The 23,736-nt window shown below is 33.6% G+C and overlaps 1 protein-coding gene across 4 annotated transcripts in view; it reads right to left on the reverse strand.

The window, feature by feature from the left end:
• The window catches only part of ckn (CRK like proto-oncogene, adaptor protein), a 364,013-nt gene that overhangs the window by 106,310 nt on the left and 233,967 nt on the right, over nucleotides 1-23,736 (reverse strand). For 2 of the 4 annotated variants that reach the window (XM_088267583.1, XM_088267582.1), the window contains exon 2: nucleotides 11,899-12,920. The exons of the other annotated variants lie outside the window; for them this stretch is intronic. In XM_088267583.1, the coding sequence (XP_088123709.1) occupies nucleotides 11,899-12,742 (844 nt within the window). In that variant the 5' untranslated portion in view covers nucleotides 12,743-12,920. The remainder of the gene's footprint in view (nucleotides 1-11,898; nucleotides 12,921-23,736) is intronic. 4 annotated transcript variants of the gene reach the window in all.

Genomic DNA, 23,736 nt, shown 5'->3' on the forward strand with positions numbered 1-23,736 from the left:
TTTTAGTGGCAGATCAAATTTAAAAAATATATCCGATTTGTTTCAACCGTCCCCATACCAGGGGCAGTTGAAACAGTGATTGGGGTCAGTTGAAACACACGCAAATAAGTCAATATTTAATATTGTAAGACGTTTTATTCATTATTTATTTTTGTTTAATAAATAAATATGGCACCGCATGACAATATTAATCAGTCTACAGATATGTAATGAACAAAAACAACTAAAAACAATGGCATTTAAAAAAAAAACAAATTGAACGAAAATAATCTGTGAATAAACTAAAAGGAAACACTTCTTCCATTTTGATTAGTCATAAATCAAGTGAAAATCTAGCTTTGGGATCATTCCGAGTCGCGATTGTGGCAAACATAGCTAGGACCACCTTTTGTGCAGTCTTCTTGAGCTCACAGTTTACAAGTGGTGCACTGCATCCACTTTTCACCGGATCTGCTCTCTGAATACAGTGACAGACAAACAAGACAATAGCACTCGTCCTATTTTGATGATGATTCCTGTTGCGTATTATGATTATTTTTTTCCTTTAACGATCCTTCTACTTTTTCATCCATCCAATCTTTTCTTGACTTACTTAGTTTTCATCCGTTTCAACCTTATTTCATTTATTTTATGCTCCTTTCTTATCTCTTCTTTCTCTGTTTTTTTAGTAGCAAGTATTTTGCAAGCTCCTGCTCCTGCTCTTTATTAAAAACTTCGTTGTGGGGTTCATATGCTATTTTCTTCTTCACCAGATGCATCTCGCTTTCGTATATATCTAATGAGCGAACAGTGGTTTAATCCATGCTTTTCCGCCGCTTTTCGCAGTGAATCTCCTACTTTAACCTCCTCATAAGCGTATGTATACGTCGACAAGTCGACCTCCCCTCTCGAAGTCTTTCTTGCGCGCACTCTCGGCATCTAGAAAACAGGAAAACTGAAAAAATATGTTGTTTCAACCGTACCCACAAAAAATGTTTCAACCGTCCCCAACCCCTCTTTTAGGTGGAAAATAGAAAATAGTAATGTTAACAATAATGGCACATTAAAACTAATCACTGTATCGTGTTCTACAAGCTTCATTTCAAACACGAAATCATACTCAATAATATCGTTTCAATAGAAACCGTAATAAAAGGAAAATTCTCAGAACAAAAATACTTACTTTTGGTTATCAAAATACAATAGGGCCTCCTACAAGCAACTGCACCGTGCGGCGAGCGATGCAACACTGATATTCGTGTTTGAACTTGTTGTCCGCTTTGTTCGTCCCTTGGACCCTTCACCCTACCACATACAGTTTGCAAGATATTTGCTCTGTTTCAACCGTCCTTTGTTTCAACCGTACCCAGTCTACCCTATTGATAACTGTCTCCACAGCAAAGATGTAGAATTATATAATTACCGATATAAAACCATTTTCACCAATTAAACACATATCTTAACCATAATGCTCCAATGATCAAAACCATTGACAGAAAATAAACGTTGAATATTTATAGGCGAGATTATTGCTTTAATTTAAAATCTTCAAATAAAAAAAAAATACTAAAAGTGCTCAAAAGTTGTATGATATTTAGTAAGGATTACTAATTAATGATGTTTTAATGATCGAAAGCAGTGACCTATGTGCTATTGGGTGATAATACAGCATTTTAGTATAAGTAATTGCTTTTACTATGTACTGTAAACGCATCTTCATGCATGTTGAAATAACCATAACAAATTGTTTGACAACATTTTTTCAACTTATCTTTTCATTGATAATGAAAGACATATTACAGGCCCTGAGGAACGCTGTTTTTGAAAGAAATGCATGTCAAAATAGTAGAAAGCCATCTCACATATTTTAAAAATACACAAAAGAATTAACGATACAAAATATAAATGAATTATGCCGTAAGACATAATTCTAGAGAAACTACTATCAGTACTTACTTCCATGGACAAAAAACTAAAGCATTATTCTGTCCGCACAAATGTCTGTCGCCGTGTCCATTAGCTGTCAGTCATTCATAGATATGATACCCACCTGACTAAAGCTGAATTCAAGTAAGTGCACAGAAACAAAAATATTGCACTACTTAAGAGACTGTAAACCATTCAGCCATCAAAGAATACTGCACTTTTATCTAGTGCCATAGTTTTGACTGGGTTATTTTGGTCCAGTTCAAACGTTAACGTCCGCTTGAGAAATACAAAATTACTAAAGTAACAAAGGCATTCCGTAAAAAATGTACGAGCACGACAGGAATAATATACACAAATACAATGCAGGTCGTATTTTTTGATTAAGTGGAATCAAATTCCCCTCATGCGTGTACAATTTCTTTCAAGATCCAGCGCTTACAAAAAACTGCTCTCGTTATGGCAATAGCCTGCAGGTTTCTTGTTCAGGATACGCGGCGGCCTTGTTGCATCTCTCTTTGTCACGTGGCAAGTGCATAAGGGTGCGCGAGGGATGCAACAGCACACGGAGTAAGGTGCTGCATTTTAAGTAGTGTGCAATAATAAATTGATTTTCAAGGCAGCTCGCTACCTCTTTTGTGAGGGCAAAAGTTTAAAGTTTTCCAAGCACATTTTTTATTTATAAAACTTTGTGCAATCTGTTTTTTTTCTTCTTTTAAATATCAACTAGTTGCTTGTTTAAAATAAATAAATAAATTATAAAGCATTTGTTCGCAAACCAAAACCATAAGTAATCGGAATGAAATCATTTTATGCTTATTGTTATAAATATATTGTATGAACCGTAATGATGGTAATTACATGAAGGAAAAGCGACTTAAGTTAGCTTGATAAAAGGATGATTGCCTTGGTTTGGCTTGTGCTTTTGTCCATCTTTCTTCGGTTCGGTGATCTTGATCTGTGCGTTGCGCGTAAATTCGATCACGCTAAACTGTCGAAGTCGCTTTTATTTTTCAAAACCGGACTGCCAGACGGTAAAATTCCGTGTAGTGCACAAGCGGCTTAAGAGGTCAACTATTTTACTGCGGAGGTGTTAAAGTAAGGGCTGGTAATGAATTGACAATTTGTTAGGTTTTTCAAAGAACGAATATTACTCCAGAACTCGAGTTACGACTACGAATTTAAAACTCTGTAAAACTTACGTAAAAATACAGATATAAATTATTTTATAACGTAAGAAGAATACACGGATAATAGGAATACGAAAGTAACTTTAAGTAACAATAACAATATAGCCTTGGGGCCACAATAAATAATGTTAACTGTTGCGTTTTTCCTCAAATTTAACCGATCTCTCTAGAACCTTTCTTAGTAGGTAGGTAAAATCTACCTGAATTCTGGAGTGCTATTCCTCGAATCGATTCTTCTACGGCGCCACAGGAGATGTGTTTTTAAAAGGTTTTATGTGATGAACTAACCAAGATTATGAGTATGTAGAATAGTCAGTTTCCAATATATTAAAGGATATTTAATGTGGCCTTGAGATCTAACCCTTCTGACGTGTCGTTTAAGATTTTATGACTGTGATCACCTATTAGAAGTTAAAAAAAACTCAAAGCTAGATCTTGATAAAAAGACATTTTTTTGCTTTTAAATAACAATAAACAACGAAAAAATACTAAATATCTTGGGTCCTGCTTCTCTGTATACGGACCAGCAATGCCCAAACCATGTTTACATACATTTCTTAGTGTAATAATCTTAATAGATGGTTAATTATGTTCTGTTGTCTAAAAATTTCCAGCATCTTACTTTACGTATGTGCTACAAAAAATGAACTAGGTAATAAATACACTAGAAAAAACAGTACAAGATAAAGAATTGGTGGCCTTGATGACACTATCAATCTCTTACAGTAACCTGCTTACGTAGAAACTTCCAAATAACTAAAAGCAGTCCTTTTAAAACCATTCGCTTCAAATGATGAGGAAAAGAAAAATAGAAAGGTAACCATATGGTCGGAGCATAAATTCTGCATAAATTAATAAATCCCAATTATGTTAATAATCATATACTCGCATACATCATCGGTGTCTTCCTTCTCTCTTATTTATATTTCATTTTTCGGCAAAGTCTCCGATTGCTTTAATGCTTTAACAAAGGGATACCATAATATATCAAGTTTCCGAGCTCAGAGTAAGTACAACACTGTTATCATATTCGTTTTAAGCACGCATTGTAGTAGACATCAACAATCACAAGCCATATGGTACAAATTGACGGCGCGTGGGTCAGCGCGAACAAAAAATAAAAAAACCTTTTGTTGAGAGCTATGTAGGAGGATGTTTTGTAGCTTTTAAACGGAAAATCAAGGTCTGCTATTTCGTAATACCTCGTGATGGATCGAGAAGATTTCGAATTGTGTTCAATGGAGAAAGTAAACTGTAAAATGATCTTCCGAATGCTCAATTTTACGGCTCATAGATTATGAAAATATTTTTAAAAAACCCACGTTATGGTTTATGTGTGATGTTTAATTATTGTTTATAACGGGAAACAGAAAGCCCTCAGCATCGATATAATAAACACATTGAAGATGTTAACACTACATTGTAAGCTCCTAATCACATTCTCAGATCTGATACAGATGCATCTAGGCTTCCTGACAGACCTCTCTTTCAAAGCAAATTTATACTATGAACTATGTTGCAAAAAATATTAGAAAATGTGAAACAAAATTAATGTTGTTAATGTACACAAGGCAGCGACTGAAATAGTTATAAAGATAAATGAGTATGTTCAATCAAATGTCAGTGTGACCGACAAGTGACCATGCCACGAGCCGTCCGCCATTTTATTAGGCAGGCGGCTCTTCCGACAGTCAGAATGATAGAGTTTAATAAATGATTACATTTTTATAAAGTCTACACTTAGCGCAAAATCATATTAAATAACTTTACTACATATATATTGTTTAGATCGGACAAAAGCTTTATATGTAGAGATAAGAAAGGCATTAAATACGTACAATGTCAGAAACTAAAAAAACATGTTTTGAATAATGTGACTGTATCAATATTTTGTGTAACTATACTAGATGTGGTTGTCAGAAAAATAGATATAAAATAATGGTTTCAACCCCTGCCATGTTGTGTTTATAATCCAGTGTCCAATATAATAAATAATATTAAAATGGTTAATACTCAACTGGTCAAAACGGAATTACCTAAAAATTTTGATTTCATTCTGGCTTAGCGCAAAATCCTATTAAATAACTTTACTACATGTATGTTGTTTAGATCAGACAAAAGCTTTATATGTAGAGATAAGAACGGCATTAAATACGTACAATGTCAGAAACTAAAAAAAAAACATGTTTTGAATAATGTGACTGTATCAATATTTTCTGTAACTATACTAGATGTGGCTGTCAGAAGAATAGATATAAAATAATGGTTTCAACCCCTGCCATGTTGTGTTTATAATCCAGTGTCCAATATAATAAATAATATTAAAATGGTTAACAGTCAACTGGTCAAAACGGAATTACCTAAAAATTTTAATGCCATTTTGGCTCCGTTTTCTGAAAATACATGTGAACTAATTCGGAATGAATCTTACCCATGTTCAAAAGGAATAAGCAAATACCTCACAAATCCCTCAACCGATGGCGTAACAATCAGGCTACTTCACAAATGTATCGAAAACCGGTATACGGAAGGATCTAAGACTATTGCATAAACATATGTAAAAGTTTCAAGAATTCATGCAAAATGGATGTTTAATAATGAGCAGGACGGTGATCGTTACACAAGTGTGTCGGGTTGTGGTCCCGTGGTTAGTGTCGCGGACCCTTGAGTCAGAGTTTCTCCGTTCGAATCTACTCTACAATAATTTGATACCTATTTCTAATAACGAGCCGCTTAGGCTCACAGAAAAAGTATGAAATTTTAGTATTTTTGTAAACAATAAAAACAGAAATATTTCTCTTTTATTTTAAATAAAAAAAGTATATAATGTGATCGCTTAAGTCAGCCAAATGCCAGGTCGTAAGCGTTGGAATGCTCAGACTTCCATCTACTTTCATAAAAAAGGGAAGAATGATACATATCAAGTTGAAACATCTATAAAATATATCTCTTTTACCCATACTCGAGCCGCCAGCGCCAGTCGAGGCGTCGCGTTGTCACGAGTAATATTTCATTGACTCCAGAATAGCCTCCCATGCTCCCGAGGCACTCGGCTGTCGAGGGTCTCCCCATAGCTCAAGTATCGATCTGGACACCGAGAGCATCTCGTGAGCAAGTCAGTCGCAAGAAGAGCAACGCACTTGGCGACCTTGCCTCCAGCCTCCGGCCACTTAGCGAGAGAGTGCACTCATGTCGGACTGTATTTGAGATTCCTATCTTGAAAATACCGCATCACCTGCTTTTAAAGGTGGGGACTGACCGGAGCATTTCGTCGTAACGTAACATTCGCGGCGAGCATCCGAACATCGGATGGAGTATTTGGAACGAGCTCGGCTCGCTGTACTGACTATACGAATGCTCGCATCGTAATGTGTAACGTTACGCCGAAAGGACTCCGGTCAGTCCCCACCATAAAGTACAAACTTACATCAATATATTATTATATTTTATATTCTTTTGCATTTCACAATATATTATAATTTCAACAATTGTACATAAGAATATGTTATACAATATTAACACAAAAAAAGATCCAATGAAGGCATGGCCTATGTGTGGGTTTACTTTTTATTTTAGGTTATAATAAATGGACACTGGTAGGAATACAATAGATATCAGAAATAAAATTAGATTGAAAGTGATTTATTTCTTTTAAGAGGATACAACGCAACACAGAATTCAATCACCGGCCGACCCCCGTGGAGGTAACATGTCATTCCACGACAGATTTTTTTTAAATAACGTATTCACGTATTACGTAATTGATTTTTCTCTTAAAACACCGAAGTTTTTCTTCGAAATAAATATATGGTATTAAAAAGAAGAGTTATTGAAGGGAAAAATACGTATTCTTATTTTTTTTTATATTTGGAATATTCTTAAAAATCTATATTTATTTTTAGAGATTTTGTAGCGTTTCCAAATGCTGGCTGAGTTTTGTGATTGGGCGAGTAAGGCCTTAAATATTAACTATATACATACATTAGGTAATCTTCACAAAAATCGGTTCTAATTTGATGACACCTAACCATCGCTTTTGATATATAAATTTTGGACTTTTCTTTCTTTATAAATGGTCGTTTAGTTGTGTATTCTCCAATATAAAGAAGACATTTTTTTAAACATTTATTTAACGATAACGGCGTAAGAAATAATGGAAAGAACGAATAAGATAATTGAAAGAAAATAAAATGGAATTAGAAAAAGTGTTTTGAGAGGAGACAAAATAAACAAAGATGAAATAATTCTTTCGGTAGACGGTTTTTTAAAGTAGAGTTGCATGAAGAGACATCTTTCACGGGGAGAGTTAGTTTATTCCAAAGTCTCGCAGCTTGCAGAGTGCAGGTATTACTGAATAATGATGCGTTACGGCGAGGGATGGAAAGTGTTCTCTCTTGAGAAGAGCGAAGCAATAGACCGTGTCTAGAGAGATGAAGCGAAGTGCATGAAGATCATGAAATTTTCTGCAAGACGAATTGGTGCATTGGGGGTGTGAAGAATTCAAACTAACGTACTGCAAAGAATATGCTTTTTTAAAGATAATTATTGTATTATTATTTACAAAAGTACTTCGATTTCATACTATTTCTGTGAGCCTAAGCGGCTCATTATTAAAAATAGGTATCAAATTGTGGTAGAGTGGGTTCGAACCCAGAAACTCTGAATCAAGAGTCTGCGATACTAACCACGGGACCACAACCCGACACTGCAATTTTTATGCGCAGATTAAAGTTTTTATCACGCGTTGCTGTGGATCAGTCTAGTTAAACGGAAAATAATTGAGAAAAAATAGAAATTTCACAATGTTCAAGTAAAATATTAAAAAAAAGTGACAGCAGGTGTCAAAGCACGCTGTCCGTTATGAAAAATGTTTAGCAGTGTGTAAGTAGCTACTACTTCAAACAGACGGTGCTGCCATTGCGGTATTACAAATCTTTTTTCCAAAAAAAAAAGTGCCATGGTTTAAATTTTTAATACTAAAGACGGATAAAAACACACGCGTATTCGTTACTACGTTGTGTTGAAATTTGAACGTGATAGCCGAATAACCTGGGAAAATTATGATTTTGAACAAACGATCATTTAAAATTTAATTTATTTATATGCCATTATGATCGAATGAAGATTTACAAAAAAAGCAAAATTTTGTTTGATATCTACTATTAATTGAATGTTGTAAATGTTCGTGGATGTAATATTAGTAATATACTGATGTTACATTATAAGATCGTCTTTTTCGAAGATCAGAAAGCACTGATTAAAAGTATGGAGTAAGATTTAAAACCGTTTAGGCCATAAGACTGTTATCTGAAGATGGCTGTCACGAGGGAAAATGTGATATTCCAGAACTTGAAAGATAAAAATACTTACTTTATTTACTTATAATAATATCAGTTTAGAGCAACGAACTGGAAACATTTTCAAATCATATTTTTGAAAAATCAATATTTTGTTATCTGCATGGCTGTTGGAAGTCTGGCAGAGTGGGCTGTAGTAAAATACCTTGGATAATCCTAGACGTTTATTGCTTCTTTGGTAGGCAGGATATAAACTCAGTCACATCACCCCACTACTTCACCAACTGCACTGGTTGCGTTTTCCCGAAAGGATTGAATATAAACTCTGTCTACTCATGTATAAATCACAACAAAATATGACTCATGAGTATTTGAAAGAGCTGTATATTCCAGACGAATTGGTTGACAGAAGTATCACGCTTCGATCGGCTACAACAACTGCTATGGGCAAAATTGTGTTACCAGCTCGCAACCAGCGCACTAAATTCGGCTAGCGTGTCTTTGGTGTTGCAGGACCGATGGCGTGGAATGCTCTTTTACCAGTAGTAAGAAAAAGTGAGAGTGAGATGATCTTCAGAAAAAAACTTAAAACGCATTTGTTTAGAAAACTTTACCCCAATTCATTAACATTAAAACACCCTTGAGGTAGTATATTACGAAAATGGCACTATATAAATTCTCATCACAATTTAATATTATCATTATAGGGTATTTTCGCTTTCAGAAATGCTAATTCGCGAAACCAATACAATTTTTTTTTCTGAGCATAAAATATTCCAAATTTAGAACTTTTCATGTGTTTCAGGCATTCTAAATTCCGGAAGCGACATAAAATTTATTTAAAGGGTATTTTAATTTTAACTTATTGTTTTTTTAGATGCATATTTACTATACCTGTTTATTGTTTTATATTTTACATTTTGCCCCAGGTTACTTTTGTTTAATTGTATATATTTTTTACCTTCGTATTTGTGTTAGGTCTTGTTTATTTCATGCTTTTGTTCCAGTTTTTTTTAAATATTTTAATTATTATTTTTACTGTATTCCAATCTTATTAATTTTTTTATGTATCTCATTTACTTCGTTTTAAAATTTTGTTGTTTTTGTAGGTACAAACCTTGTTAAACTTAATCCTTAAATGAGGAATGAAATAACTCATTGGGAAAATTACATATGTTACTCTTATGTATGCAATGGGTTTTAAAAAAAATAGGTTGAGTATTGCGTACTCCTAGCTGCTGATATAGTTGACAATTTGATATCAAATACTGGAAATAAATTTAAGCCGAAAAAATTAACAAATCCCATCCTAATCAGATAACTGAAAAAAAACCGATACTCATTAGGCACATATCTAATTTAAACACATTAATTATAATCTAAACACATATTTTCGAATTGCATGGTAGTCACGCACATTTCAAATATCAAAATGGATGTAATTTATCTGTTTACACAGTGCCTTGTGACACTTTCTCATACAAATTACTCGTTTCTATGGACCTCTCCCACGGAGCCATTTCCATGTTTAGTAAATCCAGATTCATAATAAATACTAAGTATCTGCTCTAGCGTGTAAATTTGCATTTAAATGGATTGACTGTAAATCACTTAATTTATATGCTTTATTTAAATTAATTAACGATTGAATATTAATAATTTAATTAATCAAATTTGAGAGCAAAGGACATTTTATCAATAAAAAAAAACAGTTATGTTTTTTTTTCTCGCTAATGAAGTGCTTTAGAAATATCGCTAACCCACTACTGGTTTGTATCACAGACTACTTGTAGCGAAATGTAAATATGTTTTTAAATTTTGAATAAAACGATTGTTTAGTATTATTGCTTTGCTTTGTTTAAGTCAAATAAAAAAAACGTCGTAAACTATTAAATTAATAAACATTTAAAAACAAAAATAATGATTAATATTTGGTGATCTTTTAACGCCATTTTTGTGTATTATCACTTCAAGGGTGCTGTACAAAGAACTGTACTAAAAACATGTACTGTGTCATAAGATTGATCAATATATCCAGAAGTTTCGAAAATTTTAATATTGTGGTTGTCAATCATGGGTAGAGAATGGAGAATGGAGAATGTTGCACGTGTGTAAAGCGATCACTTAACCATCCTATGACACGACACAAGCCCTGTAAATACCCAAGCTTCAATATTCTTCTTCATCTATGCGTTGGTTTGTTTCATATCCAGATATGGCACAGATAAAAAAGTAATAAAAATAATAGATAAAAGTTTTATAAAATAGCGCCATTTTAATAAAATACTACCTGAAGGGCGCATCATTGCGATTAAATTCGGAAAACACAATATACAAGTTTCTGTGTTAAATGATACTTAACAAGTCAACCAATTATTATTAAAATGTAAACGCCAATTCAATAAATATCCTTTTTAAGGGTTCAAGTGATAGTTACATGGATAGATAGTACGAATTTTATAGAATAAATTTATTATATTTATCTCTTTATGTCTTATTCCAAGGCAAATCGGACGAAATTTAAAACACCCGGAAACATTTAGGAGAAGTGGCTATAATTAATTACGTTCACATGATATGAATATCAATTCGAAAAAATACGACAAATTATTGTCAGATGAAGCCGGGTTTGTGTGTAAAAGTCACATTATTAAAATTCATGGCGAACCTACTTAATGTTTAAATCACTTATATTTGTTCAACTTTTGGGGACCAGATGATAAATTCGAGATGGTGACCCTCACACCCGTAAATTAGCAAAAAAGATCACATCTGGAATGTGAGATCACTTAAAATAATAAGCTCAAAAATAAAATCCTCGACATGGCTGCTTTGCTATGAAATTTAATGATTCGAATATACGTAAGGGTATTCAAACACCGCGTCTAACGATGCCGGTATCATATGCACCATCTACGAGTGGACACATATATATATATATATATATATATATATATATATATATATATATATATATATATATATATATATATATATATATATATATATATATATATATATATATATATATATATATATATATATATATATATATATATATATATATATATATATATATATATATAGAGATATAGATATGTACGTGCTGAACGTTTAAATCAGGGAGCGGTTCATAAATATTTTTTTCCATCTTATCATTTTCCACCGCGTATGCGTGAACGCAAACAATGTGGTGTGTCCTGAATATCGATTGGTGAACGAGATAAGGGGAAGCATTGTTAGATAATGACAGAAAGTGATGGATTCGAAACGTGATAAACATATATTAATAAAGCCACAAGAAAAGTCACCGATAACACTTTTGAAATTATTAGAAAAACACTATTTAAAATATCGCACATAGGTTGTTATTTATTGGCGCCCCTGTACCAATCGATAAAAAGGGCCAAAGGTTAGAATAAAATCGAGGTTTTATGAGAAGATCAATATTAAACCAGTGAAAGGGTAATGTATGTTAAAGTGCAAAATTCAATAAAACAACTCACATTGGAAGAGGTTTCTCCAACTGCCACTGAGAACTCTTAGGCACTTGTTGAGGGTTGTGGATCCCGTTTGCGCGTTTTGTTGCAGCCCAGGTCTTCTAGAACCCAGGGGGCTCAGGCTGAGAGGTATTTCCTTGTCCAGGGCAGCGAGGTTGCCTTCAGAAGAACTCCTGGCCAAAGAGAATCTCATTTCCCCTAAACCGCGAAAACCTCGCGTCAGGGAGTTAGTGTGGAAACTCGCTCTTCCGACAGAATGAGGCCTCGAAAATGGACTACTCTTGACTGTGGCGTATGTCAATTTCGTTCTCGCATCGTCATCTACCGTTGTCAAGTCCTCGCAACCTCTGCTGAATATTTCGCTGAATGTTTTGAGAGGTATGGAGTCGCTCGGCTCGTCGGGGGAATGTAGGAAATACTGCTTGCTCAGTTCGCTTCTGGCTCTGTCTAGCTCGTCACACGCGTAACTTCTGTCGAAACCGTTCACAAGACTGCTACTCTTGAACGACACATCGCCGTTAAAGTTTCCTTTGCTTCTATCGTCCGTAAACTTAGCTAACGTGAGGTTCAAAGCGTGTTTACACTTTTTCAAAGAGTTTTTCCGCTTGTGGTGATGATGGCACTTTTTCGAAAGATTTTTATCCGCAGGAGACGGCACGTCCTCGGAACTGATCACCAAAATTTCGTCCAGCGGGTCTTTGAAGCTCATGTAAGTGGATGAAGTTAAACTCGCGTTATTTCGATTGCTGCCTTGCGAGAAGCTGTTCTTCCGTTGAACGCCTTCCTTGCTACTGGCGTTCGGCCGTTTATTCGGCGGGAGAGGTGGAGGTCCGAAACATGTGGTCGACATTTTTTTGCTTTGCCAAATGTGGGTTTTTGTTTACTTATTCACTCTCCTAGACTCTGCTTGTCCCCAGTTTTCACACGAATCATGTCCGCGTGCTGTCAATATGGTCGTTCACTAAAGTCACTCACTTCTGAATAAAAATGATTTACAATAGTTGTAATGTTTGCGATAAATCACAAAACTGCAAAAAATAAAACCAAGATAATTAATAACTTCCGAACACGAAAAACATTCGAGGAATAATGAAATTCAATTGATATTTTACTTCATTAAACCTTCAATCATAGATAAAACTTATGAATAAAATTGATAAAAAAACGGTTCAGAGAATTATTTATTTACATTTACTATCTTTATCCGATAAGCGAAAACAAAAACACTTGATCAACCGATGAATTAACAACACAATTTACTAAGAAAACTCAACATGTATTTGATTGTAAGACAAATACAAGAGCAACAAAAGTTCATACTACAATACGCACATAAATATACTAATTGATAGTAGTAGATAATAAAATAAAATAAAACATATAGGATGAAAAATACGTCACTTGTAAATTGATTGGATTCAGAAAAAGTATAGAACGTGTAAGCTAAAACAAAAAAAACTTGATAAAAAGAAAAAAATTGTGAGGTTTTAAATTATTTGATATTATCTATAATATCATCAAGTCTGAAAATTAAAAATAAAATAAAATGTGAATTCGTAGTTTAGTGTAACAGATTTTGAGTACTTATATATGTAAAAGAAAAGAGCAGAATCAAAGCATACCGTCATCAAAAAAGACAGACGTCAACAAATTATTTTGTACAATTTCCGAAGAATAAGGAAATAAGTAACAAGTAAAAGCCGTGACTTCAAAATGTATCCATAATGATACCCAATTGTTTACGTTTTTACCCCGAATCCAGAATGGTTGATTATAAATTTATATCAGACTTAATCGACTTAAAATAATTAAATTTGGAGTACCTAAATCAAAAAAATGCAATTAACGATAACTTTATAAGGATAAAAATCATATAGAAATATAGATTGATCTATCTAATATATGAACATTGCGAAAAAATAATTACTGACGTTCATGAAGCTTATCATCAAGTATACATATTTGCGCACGTGTAAACAAGCACGCAGCCAGTTTGTCTGACTCGATAAATGGAATGACAATAATGAAATTACTATTACTAACGATAATTATTTATGCACTGTCGCTGAAATAAGAACTTTAGCACTCGATAAGTGTACAATTGCTTTAGCTGATGTTTTAAAACGAATCACGTAAAATGATTATATTATTGTATTATAATGTGTACACTAAAAACAGTTAATATTATTAGTTACATTTTATCGTGATTCCTGAAGCCTTTTTTCAGTTTTCCTAAAACGAATATGTTATATATATTATAATAATATCAGACCTTTGAGAACACCACCATGTATGGTCACTTGTTTTAATGTTGCTAAATTTAGGCAGAAAAAAAACATCCAACAAGAGTGGATAGTTATATTTTACGTGAAATGAGAAAAATAATTAATGTAATGTTACATTGGGAAAACAATTAATTTTGTTAACATAAAATTGTTTGGTCCGGAGAGTCTAATATACACATAATTAAATTTGATTGCTCGAAGAATACCGAATCTTATGACTTAAAAAAATAGAATTCAATACTTGAAGCTAATTATCATCGTCACATTGCGAGGATTAAATATGTAGAAATACAATAAAAAATAAAATATCAAACTATTATCGTGATGATAAAATTGTTTGTTTTCTCGTTTCCGGATATAATAGTTTATAAGGATTGCAAGAGACATTAAATTCTAAGTAAAATTACGAAGAATTGTTTGTTGAACAAGTCGGGAATCGAGCAGAAGACCTTATTTTAGCACAAAGTGAAACCCACTACACTACGGAGGCGCTAAAGTTAGGACATTGACCAACCTATGAAGGCAATTAAGGGAATAAAGTGAAATGTGGGAACTTCGAAGTACCAAGTATGTTACACTCAGTTCACTAGAACGAGAGTACTTGTTTCACAAAGACTAAAGGTTAATGAATTAATGTAAGGAGCGGTGGAGTAAAATGAAGTGTTGGGGCAAAAACGACAAGTTATAGGCACTGTAATGAAAAGAAAGCTAGAGTACATAACATACATCTCTTTAAATATATTCCACTCTTACGTTAGATGGAGTTAATAAATACCACGGAAAATTCGATATGGTGAGCTACGCACAATTATTTGATGCGCACAGGGTTTAGAAAAAGAGATTTTGATGCAATAATTGTCTTGCTGATTTAGAGATAATATCAAATGTACCATGTGTGTCTTTTCTTTTAATTAATTTAAAAACTAAAACTAACTAACCATCACGCCGCTTCCCCGCAGGGGTAGGCAGAGAGAATAGAACGCCATACCACTCTGTCTTTGCAAACACTCTTCGCCTCCTCCACGTTCATGCATCTCTTCATACATACCCTCCGATTGTTACGACTCCTAACCTGACCACTTTCAAGTATTTGGCATACCTGATCGTGCCATGTTTTTCTCGGTCTTCCTCTGCTCTTTTTTCCACTTACATTCGCCTCATAAATTTGTTTTACCGTTCTTTCCTCACTCATTCGTTCTACTGTCCAAACCATCTCAACACACCTTTCTTAATTTTATTGATAATGCTTATCTCAGCTTTGCATTCCTTCCTTATTTCACTATTCGCACATTAATTAATTATTTACTATTATTAATTTATTTATTACTTTAAAAATGATAATTCCCTTTTTAAGTGACACTAAAAGAAAAACAAACAAAAAAATATGCGAGATATCGGCTAGGATCAGAGTATTTTATTCGTAACATGTAAAGTTTGTTCACGAGATATTGTAGATTGCAGGGGTCAGAGAAACACGGCAAGCAGAGGGAAGAAAGTCGGTGGGAAGTGCAGGTGGGAGGACTTGATCAGGTGACTGATATTAAACCAAGAACCGGGATATATTACCCGCGCTGAAAAATGTAGCCAATAAATTACTGCGAGATGTAGAGGAGAAATCCATAACAATATAACATGTTTGTTGGCGCTAGAGATTGCAATTCTGCATTTCTTGCCCACGTTGCATAAAACTGGAAACAAAATGGCATACTTAGCCGTACAAAATTCTAGCGATGGCCATTAATTGAAGTAAAACGCGCGAGAGAATGCGAGAGATATACGATGACTTGTCAATGTTTCCAGCGGGTACACACCGACTGAATGTTGATACAATGACTGGAAACACGGAAATTGAGCAAACACGCAATAAATATTTTTACTTTAGAAAGAAATACGTGCAAATCAACACGTAGATAACTCTAATGACATACGAACTTATATATCAACTAACCACACCCCGGGGTAGGAGAATAGCAAAAGGTAACCATAGCCATAGTACTAAGCATCATACCATATCATCTCAAAGTAAATACGAGTGTGAACTGTCAAGTAAAACGATTCCATTCGCTGTGAACAGTATAGTATGATGACAGTTGTTAGAATTCAACATTCTCCGAGTAGGTTCCTAGTATTGAAGACTATTTTGGATAAACCAGAATGCACCTACAGAGTCTATGTAAGTTGTGAGGGCTCTTCTATTCATCTGTCTTTCCTGTTAACCTCTGTCTAGAATAAATTGCAAGTGACTGGTAATAGACTCGATCTTAAGATTTCCTTATGGTCAGTCAACGACATAGATGCTGTTCTAATATTTCGAGAGTGACGTGTTTAGTAAGATTCAAAGTGTCGGCCTAAAGCTTACTGCTCTATAAGATTTTCTGTGGAGTTTTTGCAGGATTACAAAGTCACTGGAAATGCAGTATGTTGATTATAACAACCAGAATCACGTTTACAGTTGTGTATATCATCGGCTATCAGTGACACATTATTGTGTTAATTAGAGACGTGACTTGGAGTAATGTAACAATATGACGAATAAAAGTTCCTACTCTTATTGCGATGCTTGATTAAAGTCCAAGGCATCTGTTATCGACTGGATTCGATGGAGAGGGCATGTGCACAATATGTAGATAGATACTTATATATATTAATATGTTGTGGGGTCAAGCCCCGTGATGTCATGGTACAAAAACTGACAAGCAATTCACTGCTCTGAATTTCGAAGTATGCCATAACTCATTACTGCTGACAGAATGGGTCATTAGAAAACAACCAAACCCCGGATGCTAAATGTTATAAATTGCCGAACCGCGATTAATTAAGAATTTGAAAGCGACCGTAAAAAAATACCATTATCCATTGTTAATAATAAAAATGACCTTATGCATTAAATTAGTCTTGACTACGCAACATTGCGAATCGTAAGATTCCTTTCGAAACTGCATTGTACGAGTATGTACATAGTAACAGTATAAAATCTAAAAGATTGAATAAATTAAACGTGTTTTTTTTTAATTGAATATTAATTCGGCAGTTAAAATAGTAACTTTTATTTAAACAATCAGTCATCTATTGTATTTAATTTATGATAAAAAATCGTTTAACAAACGAATGTCAGTTTAGCATAATTAAAGTAAACTGAGAAGTTTCAAATTACTGAGAAATGCAAGTAACTGGCCAGTATTTATCACAATAGTTTGCATGATTATGTTGTGTCCTTTTTTCAAAGCCAAATCTAAAAAATCGTTTTACGAATGACGTAGTCAGAACGTTCACTTAAGTAAAATAAAAATATTCAATATTGTTGTTCTTTTCTAGTTTTACGTTGGTAATAATAAATTTGTATGTTGGGTGATTTATTTTTATTTTTTATTGTATCGACCACTGGAAAATGTCGTTGACAAGGGGTTGAAAAAAAGGATAGTGAAAGCTTAAACCTTAAGCGCCCTTTAGGTAGTATGTTACGAGAAATTACGCTTTATAAATTATTCAAATTAATTATTATTATTATTAAAGTAATCAAAAATATCACGTCACCAACTACAGCATCCCTTGACAGATAAGTACGTACTTTTTTAAAAATAATTTAAAATTACCAAATGTAAAATGCATCCTTGGTACAAGGAAGAAATCTCGATAAGGGGAACGTTTTCTTAATTTTTTTGCAATTAATTTTGAGTTTTTTAAATCATATTTTTGAAATCATATTTCCATATAGTGTACGGAGTGCGTGGAAGTTTTTGGTAAGGGAAGGGTAATTAACTATGAGTATTTCAATGTTTTAGAATTAAGTACATAAACCCTGATGATGACAAGGTTCTTGTCGAAACCGGTTGGATAAAGTGTACCAATGAAAAGTGTTAAAAACAAAGTTGTTTTATTTTATAAAGTTTATAAAAGGTGCCACAAAGTATCTGCGAAAAACATTCAAGAAATTAATTTTCACTGAAATAAATCAATATTAATAACGGTCAGAGAGCCGTCGTTAATGGCCAGTTACTATACAGTTTACGATAAAGCCGATAGTAAAGTTAGTTTACATTATTTGAGAAAGTAACTTTGAACTAACAATGGAGTTAATTCGAGGAGGCAATTGCATCAATTAATTCTCTGAACGGTAATTAAGGGATTATTTCTTTAATGTTTCTCGTCCGTGTGCCAACTAATTAAATAATAAGGAATTTTCAGCTGAGAATTCAATTTGAGATTCATTTTTGATGAATTTATAACTGACGCATACTTTAAACCAACAAGAAGTACAGTAGACTGAAATGTAAACGCGGAAAGATAATGATTTTAGGTCAAACAAACAATCAATTAAATAATTAATTGTTTACGAGTAATTTTTATCCTTATCTGGTAGCATAAAAAAGTGAATAATATTGTCATAGAAATATCATCTTTTGTTGTGGTGATTGCACAGTGTGTAGAATCTGAACAATATTTATTTATTCGAAGAAAAAAAATTCAACGATTAATTATAATTGATTAATAAATGGTAACGTATGACAAATAAATCCTTACAATTGTTGATAAATCAATTCGACACGTACTCGATTTGTTAATAGTTCAACTAATACTACTACCATCCCGCCGTTTCAAGCAGGGTTAGGCAGAGAAGATAGAACGCCACACTGTTCTGTCCTGACATACACTCCTCGCTTCCTCCGCATCCATACATCTAGTCGTACGTGCACTTTCATTACGCAGACTTTTGACACCACCAGATTTTAGGTTCTGATTGAACTGATCGTGCCAAGTCTTTTTTGGTCGTCCTCATTCTGTTCTCTCGCTCACATTTGCCACATATGCTAACTGCAGATGAGTGTGATTTCTTAATATATCTAACTAACTAACTAACTAACCATCACGCCGCTTCCCCGCAGGGGTAGGCAGAGAGAATCGAACGCCACACCACTCTGTCTTTGCAAACATTCTTTGCCTCTTCTACATTCATGCATCTCCTCATACATACCCGACGATTATTACGACTCCTGACCCGGCCGCTTTCAAGTATTTGACATACCTGATTGTGCCAAGTTTTCCTCGGTCGTCCTCTGCTTCTTTTTCCAACTACATTCGCCTCATAAATTTGTTTAACCGTTCTTTCTTCACTCATACGCTCCACATGTCCAAACCATCTCAACACACCTTTCTTAATTTTATCGATAATGCTTATCTCAGCCAAAATCATCAAAATAGGAATTAATTTTAAAAAAATATATGTATCTAAAAACGTACATTTCTTGCCTCGCTACTGGTCTTAGATATTATGTACCTATATTAAAACGAGGCGTGTTGACCTATACCCAGTTGAGAATGCGATTATTGTACCGCTTTGAATAAGCCGACAGTTGAAACGTTAATTAAAAATATTTTTCATTTCTTATCATTGTATATTTTCTTGCTGTATGATGAATTATTCTAGAGAGCCGCAGTTTACATTAATTATATTATCACCCTCTCGGGAGTAACCGAAGGAAACAACACTATTATACGTAATTAGAGCTATTTATTCCGTTTGCGAGTGAAATTAATTAATCACAACGAAATGGTTTAAATTAATGATATAAATTTCCACAAAACTGTACTAATTAAAACAATAAAAATAATGATAAAAATAATAAACGCAGGGGAAACCGTGAAGTAACTAGACACGATTTTAATGTATCGCGTGAAATAGAAGTTTCACTCCAAAATTCAAGTCCCAACTCCAAATGTCCTTGAAATAAGTTTTGCATCAAGACTTGACAAATTTAAGTATTTAAAAAAAAAGAGTACGCATACTCGTAAGATGAAAAGATGGGTGAAATGATGATCAAAATAAGTATACAAAGACAAAAATTAAGTAAACAAGATCAAATGTATAAAATAGGGACCATAAAAAATATTTAAGGCAGTAACTTTGTGATTTTCTATTTTATAATTAAAATGTACTTTTTTAAAATCACTATATTTTTATAGTGATTTTGAAACATAGTTAAATATAATTATAAAAATAAATAAATACAAAAGAAATAACTAACTTATTAATTATAACTCGGCTTTTCCGCAATGGTAGGTAGAGGGAATAAACGCCACACCACTCTGTATTTTAAAACATTGTTTACCTCTTCCACATTCATACATACCTCCCAGATTACTTGCCACGTCTTTGCCACTGTCTTCATCTACCTTCTTTTCTAACTTCATAATTGGAATTTCAATCATAAATCGTTTTGCAGCATATGAGTAATAGCATTTGTCCACAGATGAGAAATAAAATGAAATAGCGGAGGATGTGTTTACAGAGGAAAATATAAACATTAAATGATATGGCAGGAAAAAAGTATGAGTAAGATAAACAAATAATGAAAAAAATGGGAAAATACATTTGGAAATTTGAAAATTACGAAGAAATAAAATAAGCACTGCATAAAAAAGTTAAAGCTAAAGGAAATTAAAAACATAATACGGATTAAAAAATTAAAAATTCTAAATGAAATTAAAGGTTGAAGAAAATTATTAGAGGTGGAAAAGTGAAGTGAGGAATATGAATTAAAGATGTCGGTTCACAAATAAGATATTAATATGTACACAGAATCATGTAATAAACAAGTCATAGCTGATGTTTGGCAGAAAGGACGGTAATGATTATGTCGTCAATGTTGATATAAACAGACAATAAATAAGTTAGCAACCTGCTCGGGAGACTAAAGTAAACAGCAGCATTACTGGATATGAGAAAGCTAATAGCGGCTAAATAACACTTAGACGCAATGATGACTCGTGAATACTTAATGCGTTTTGTGTGGTGACCAAAATTCGAAGAGAAACTATGAACACTTCAATACGAATTGATGAAAAGAAAAAATAAGTACTCAAATATCCAATTAAACAACCAATAAAAACTAAAAATGTATTTTAATAATTGTAGTGAAAATGTGGTTTTATCATGTCACTAGACAACCATAGCCTATAATTTAAAAGTATATTTGATATTAAGATGTTGACAAGTTAGACTGGCATTCATAAGGTGCTTATTATCTTTTTTTTACTGTTATGGCTCAAAAATTAGCAATTACAGAAAGAAGTATTTGAAGCTTTGAGTATCCATATTATAACTTACAAATTTAACCCTTTTTTCTCTTTTATCTATGGAAATTCGTGATGGAGTGTTTTTTAACCCAAACTTTATATTTATATTTAAATTCCGATTTTGACGATGGAACCAATGACAGAATATTGAAATAATGGTAAAAACTGATATTTTACCCTTATCCACGAGGTATCTACTACTACAACTACTACCATGACGCTGTTTCTCGCCAAGCGTAGTCAGAGATAATGGAACGCCACACTCTTCTGCCATGACACACTCCTAGCTTCCTTTACATCCATACATCTAGTCATGCATGCCCTTCGACTATGCAGATTGTTGACACCACCATTTAAGGTTTTCAGATGTGGTATCCATTTTTAAATATAGTTAATTGTATTTAAAACAGCGTACGTTAAACAACCGTGGCTTCTGTCGAAAACCTGACTTGGAAAATCATCAGAAAAATATCTATAAACTCTTGTATAAATAAACATTTTTAGAAGGATCAATATTAAATTATGTAAAAAATACCAAAAACGGATGATTTAGTAATAAAGACATTATCAAACCACGTGCATCATCTGTTGAACAGTTTTCCAAATGAAATGAAGTTTACAATAAAAATGGGATTCAGTCGCTGTATATGTGTCGCCTCCTTTCAAAATCCGCCAGATCCAATTTTATAAGATTTTAAAATAAATACTCTATCGGAATGCCAATTGTGGTTTTTATTGTTTGTAATATTTATATACTTGAAAACCGTGCTAAAAATACTTAAAAACAGCGTTGTATTTCAAATTCCGATATATTCATGAAACTTGCCTTCAGACCCATACCGGCCAATCAGAGAGCGGGGATAGGTCAAAAATTAAGATGACGTCATTTTCGGTTTGTGTCTCTTGTTTTTTTCTCAAATACTGAAAAAAATCCAAAAAATGGGAAAATTCTCCATTTCATAATATTTTATCTAAATGTGACAAATCATTGAAACATAAATGTTACCCGGAGAATTTCGCATTTTTTGTAAAATCGACTTACATGGATCTGGCGGATTTTGAAAGTAGGCGACACATATATATGTGTATCGTTGATTTATAAGACCGTCAGCCATTAGTGCTATTTAACGAGATCGTCAAGATTTACCGCCGAGATTATGGCCATTTGAAGGAGAGCATAGTTATTATGCCATTCCCGGGACGTTTCCAACAATTGTTCACCAGATTTAGCACCTCGGTAGCCCATTACATTACACATTTGCCGGTCGGGACTTACCGCCCACGAACGCATTAACAAGTGCAAGGTATATTTATTATTCGGAATTATTGTCAACCGGTATAATGACATCATTAGAAGCAAGTGGACTGTATTAGCGATGCAGAAGACAGAGGCGTTGTTACTGATATTCTGGGTATGGAGGAGAGTAGGCGGTAAGGAGTCGCGGAACCAACACGATTACTCTTCAGCGTTAAATTAGACGAATTCACTGCCAGCGTACCATCTCTGATATATTCACCAATTTTTCAATTCAACTTATTCTAACGCGATAAATAACAGTGTCCAATAACTTCTATCATATTTCGTATATTAAAAGGATTGTGGTATGGGGGGTAAAATAAATATAAGTGATTTATTCACTCTTATATTTATTCGATATTACCCTGGGCTGGTACCTGAAGCGGAGGGCTGATCACCTTTTCTTCGTGTGTTAACTATAAAATAACAATGCGTTTATATGATGCAGTGCCCTATGCACCATTGGGTGCGGGAGAAGGTTTGAAAAATATGGTAATATACTCTCCTTATCATACATCGATCACTTTGTGTAATACCACTCTAAAAAACACTACTCCATGTCTATCGGTTTCGGAATAATCATTCCATCATCACTTATATCACGCTAGTTTTTAGTACGGATATGCAGATGTAACGAAACGCCACACGCCAAATCGTCCAGGCATATAATCCTTGCATAAAAACTATACACAATACGGCTCCAGAGTATCGAAAAGAATTGTGCATTCCAGACGAATTGGTTGATAGATGTCTCACGCTTCGATTAGCTACAACAACATGAGTTAAATGATCTTGTCAGCTTGCGACCAGCGCACAAAATTTGGCTAGCGTGCCTTTGCTGTAACAGACTGATGGCGTGGAATGTTCTTCCGCCAGCAGTTGGAAATATGTAGTGAGCGTGAGATGATCTTTAGGATAAAACTAAAACTGCATTTGTTTGCTTAATTATTTCTTTAATTTTCTTTTTACTTATTTGATCACAGTAAAGCACCCTTGAGGTAGTATTTTCGGAAAATGGCACTACATTATTTAAAAAAATGCTATTATTAACTAAATTAAGTTTTACTTGGTAATTACTATTATTTCTTAAAACCTAATGAAATTATTAACTATGTTTCAATTTCTTTTTTGTTCTGTTCTCCGATGTAAAATAGCCGAATTTATAATTGCAACTATTATTTGGTTATA

The sequence above is a fragment of the Brachycentrus maculatus genome, unplaced genomic scaffold (assembly GCF_059751285.1).
Source record: "Brachycentrus maculatus isolate JH-2025_06_01 unplaced genomic scaffold, ASM5975128v1 h1tg000299l, whole genome shotgun sequence".
Taxonomy (NCBI): Eukaryota; Metazoa; Arthropoda; class Insecta; order Trichoptera; family Brachycentridae; genus Brachycentrus; species Brachycentrus maculatus.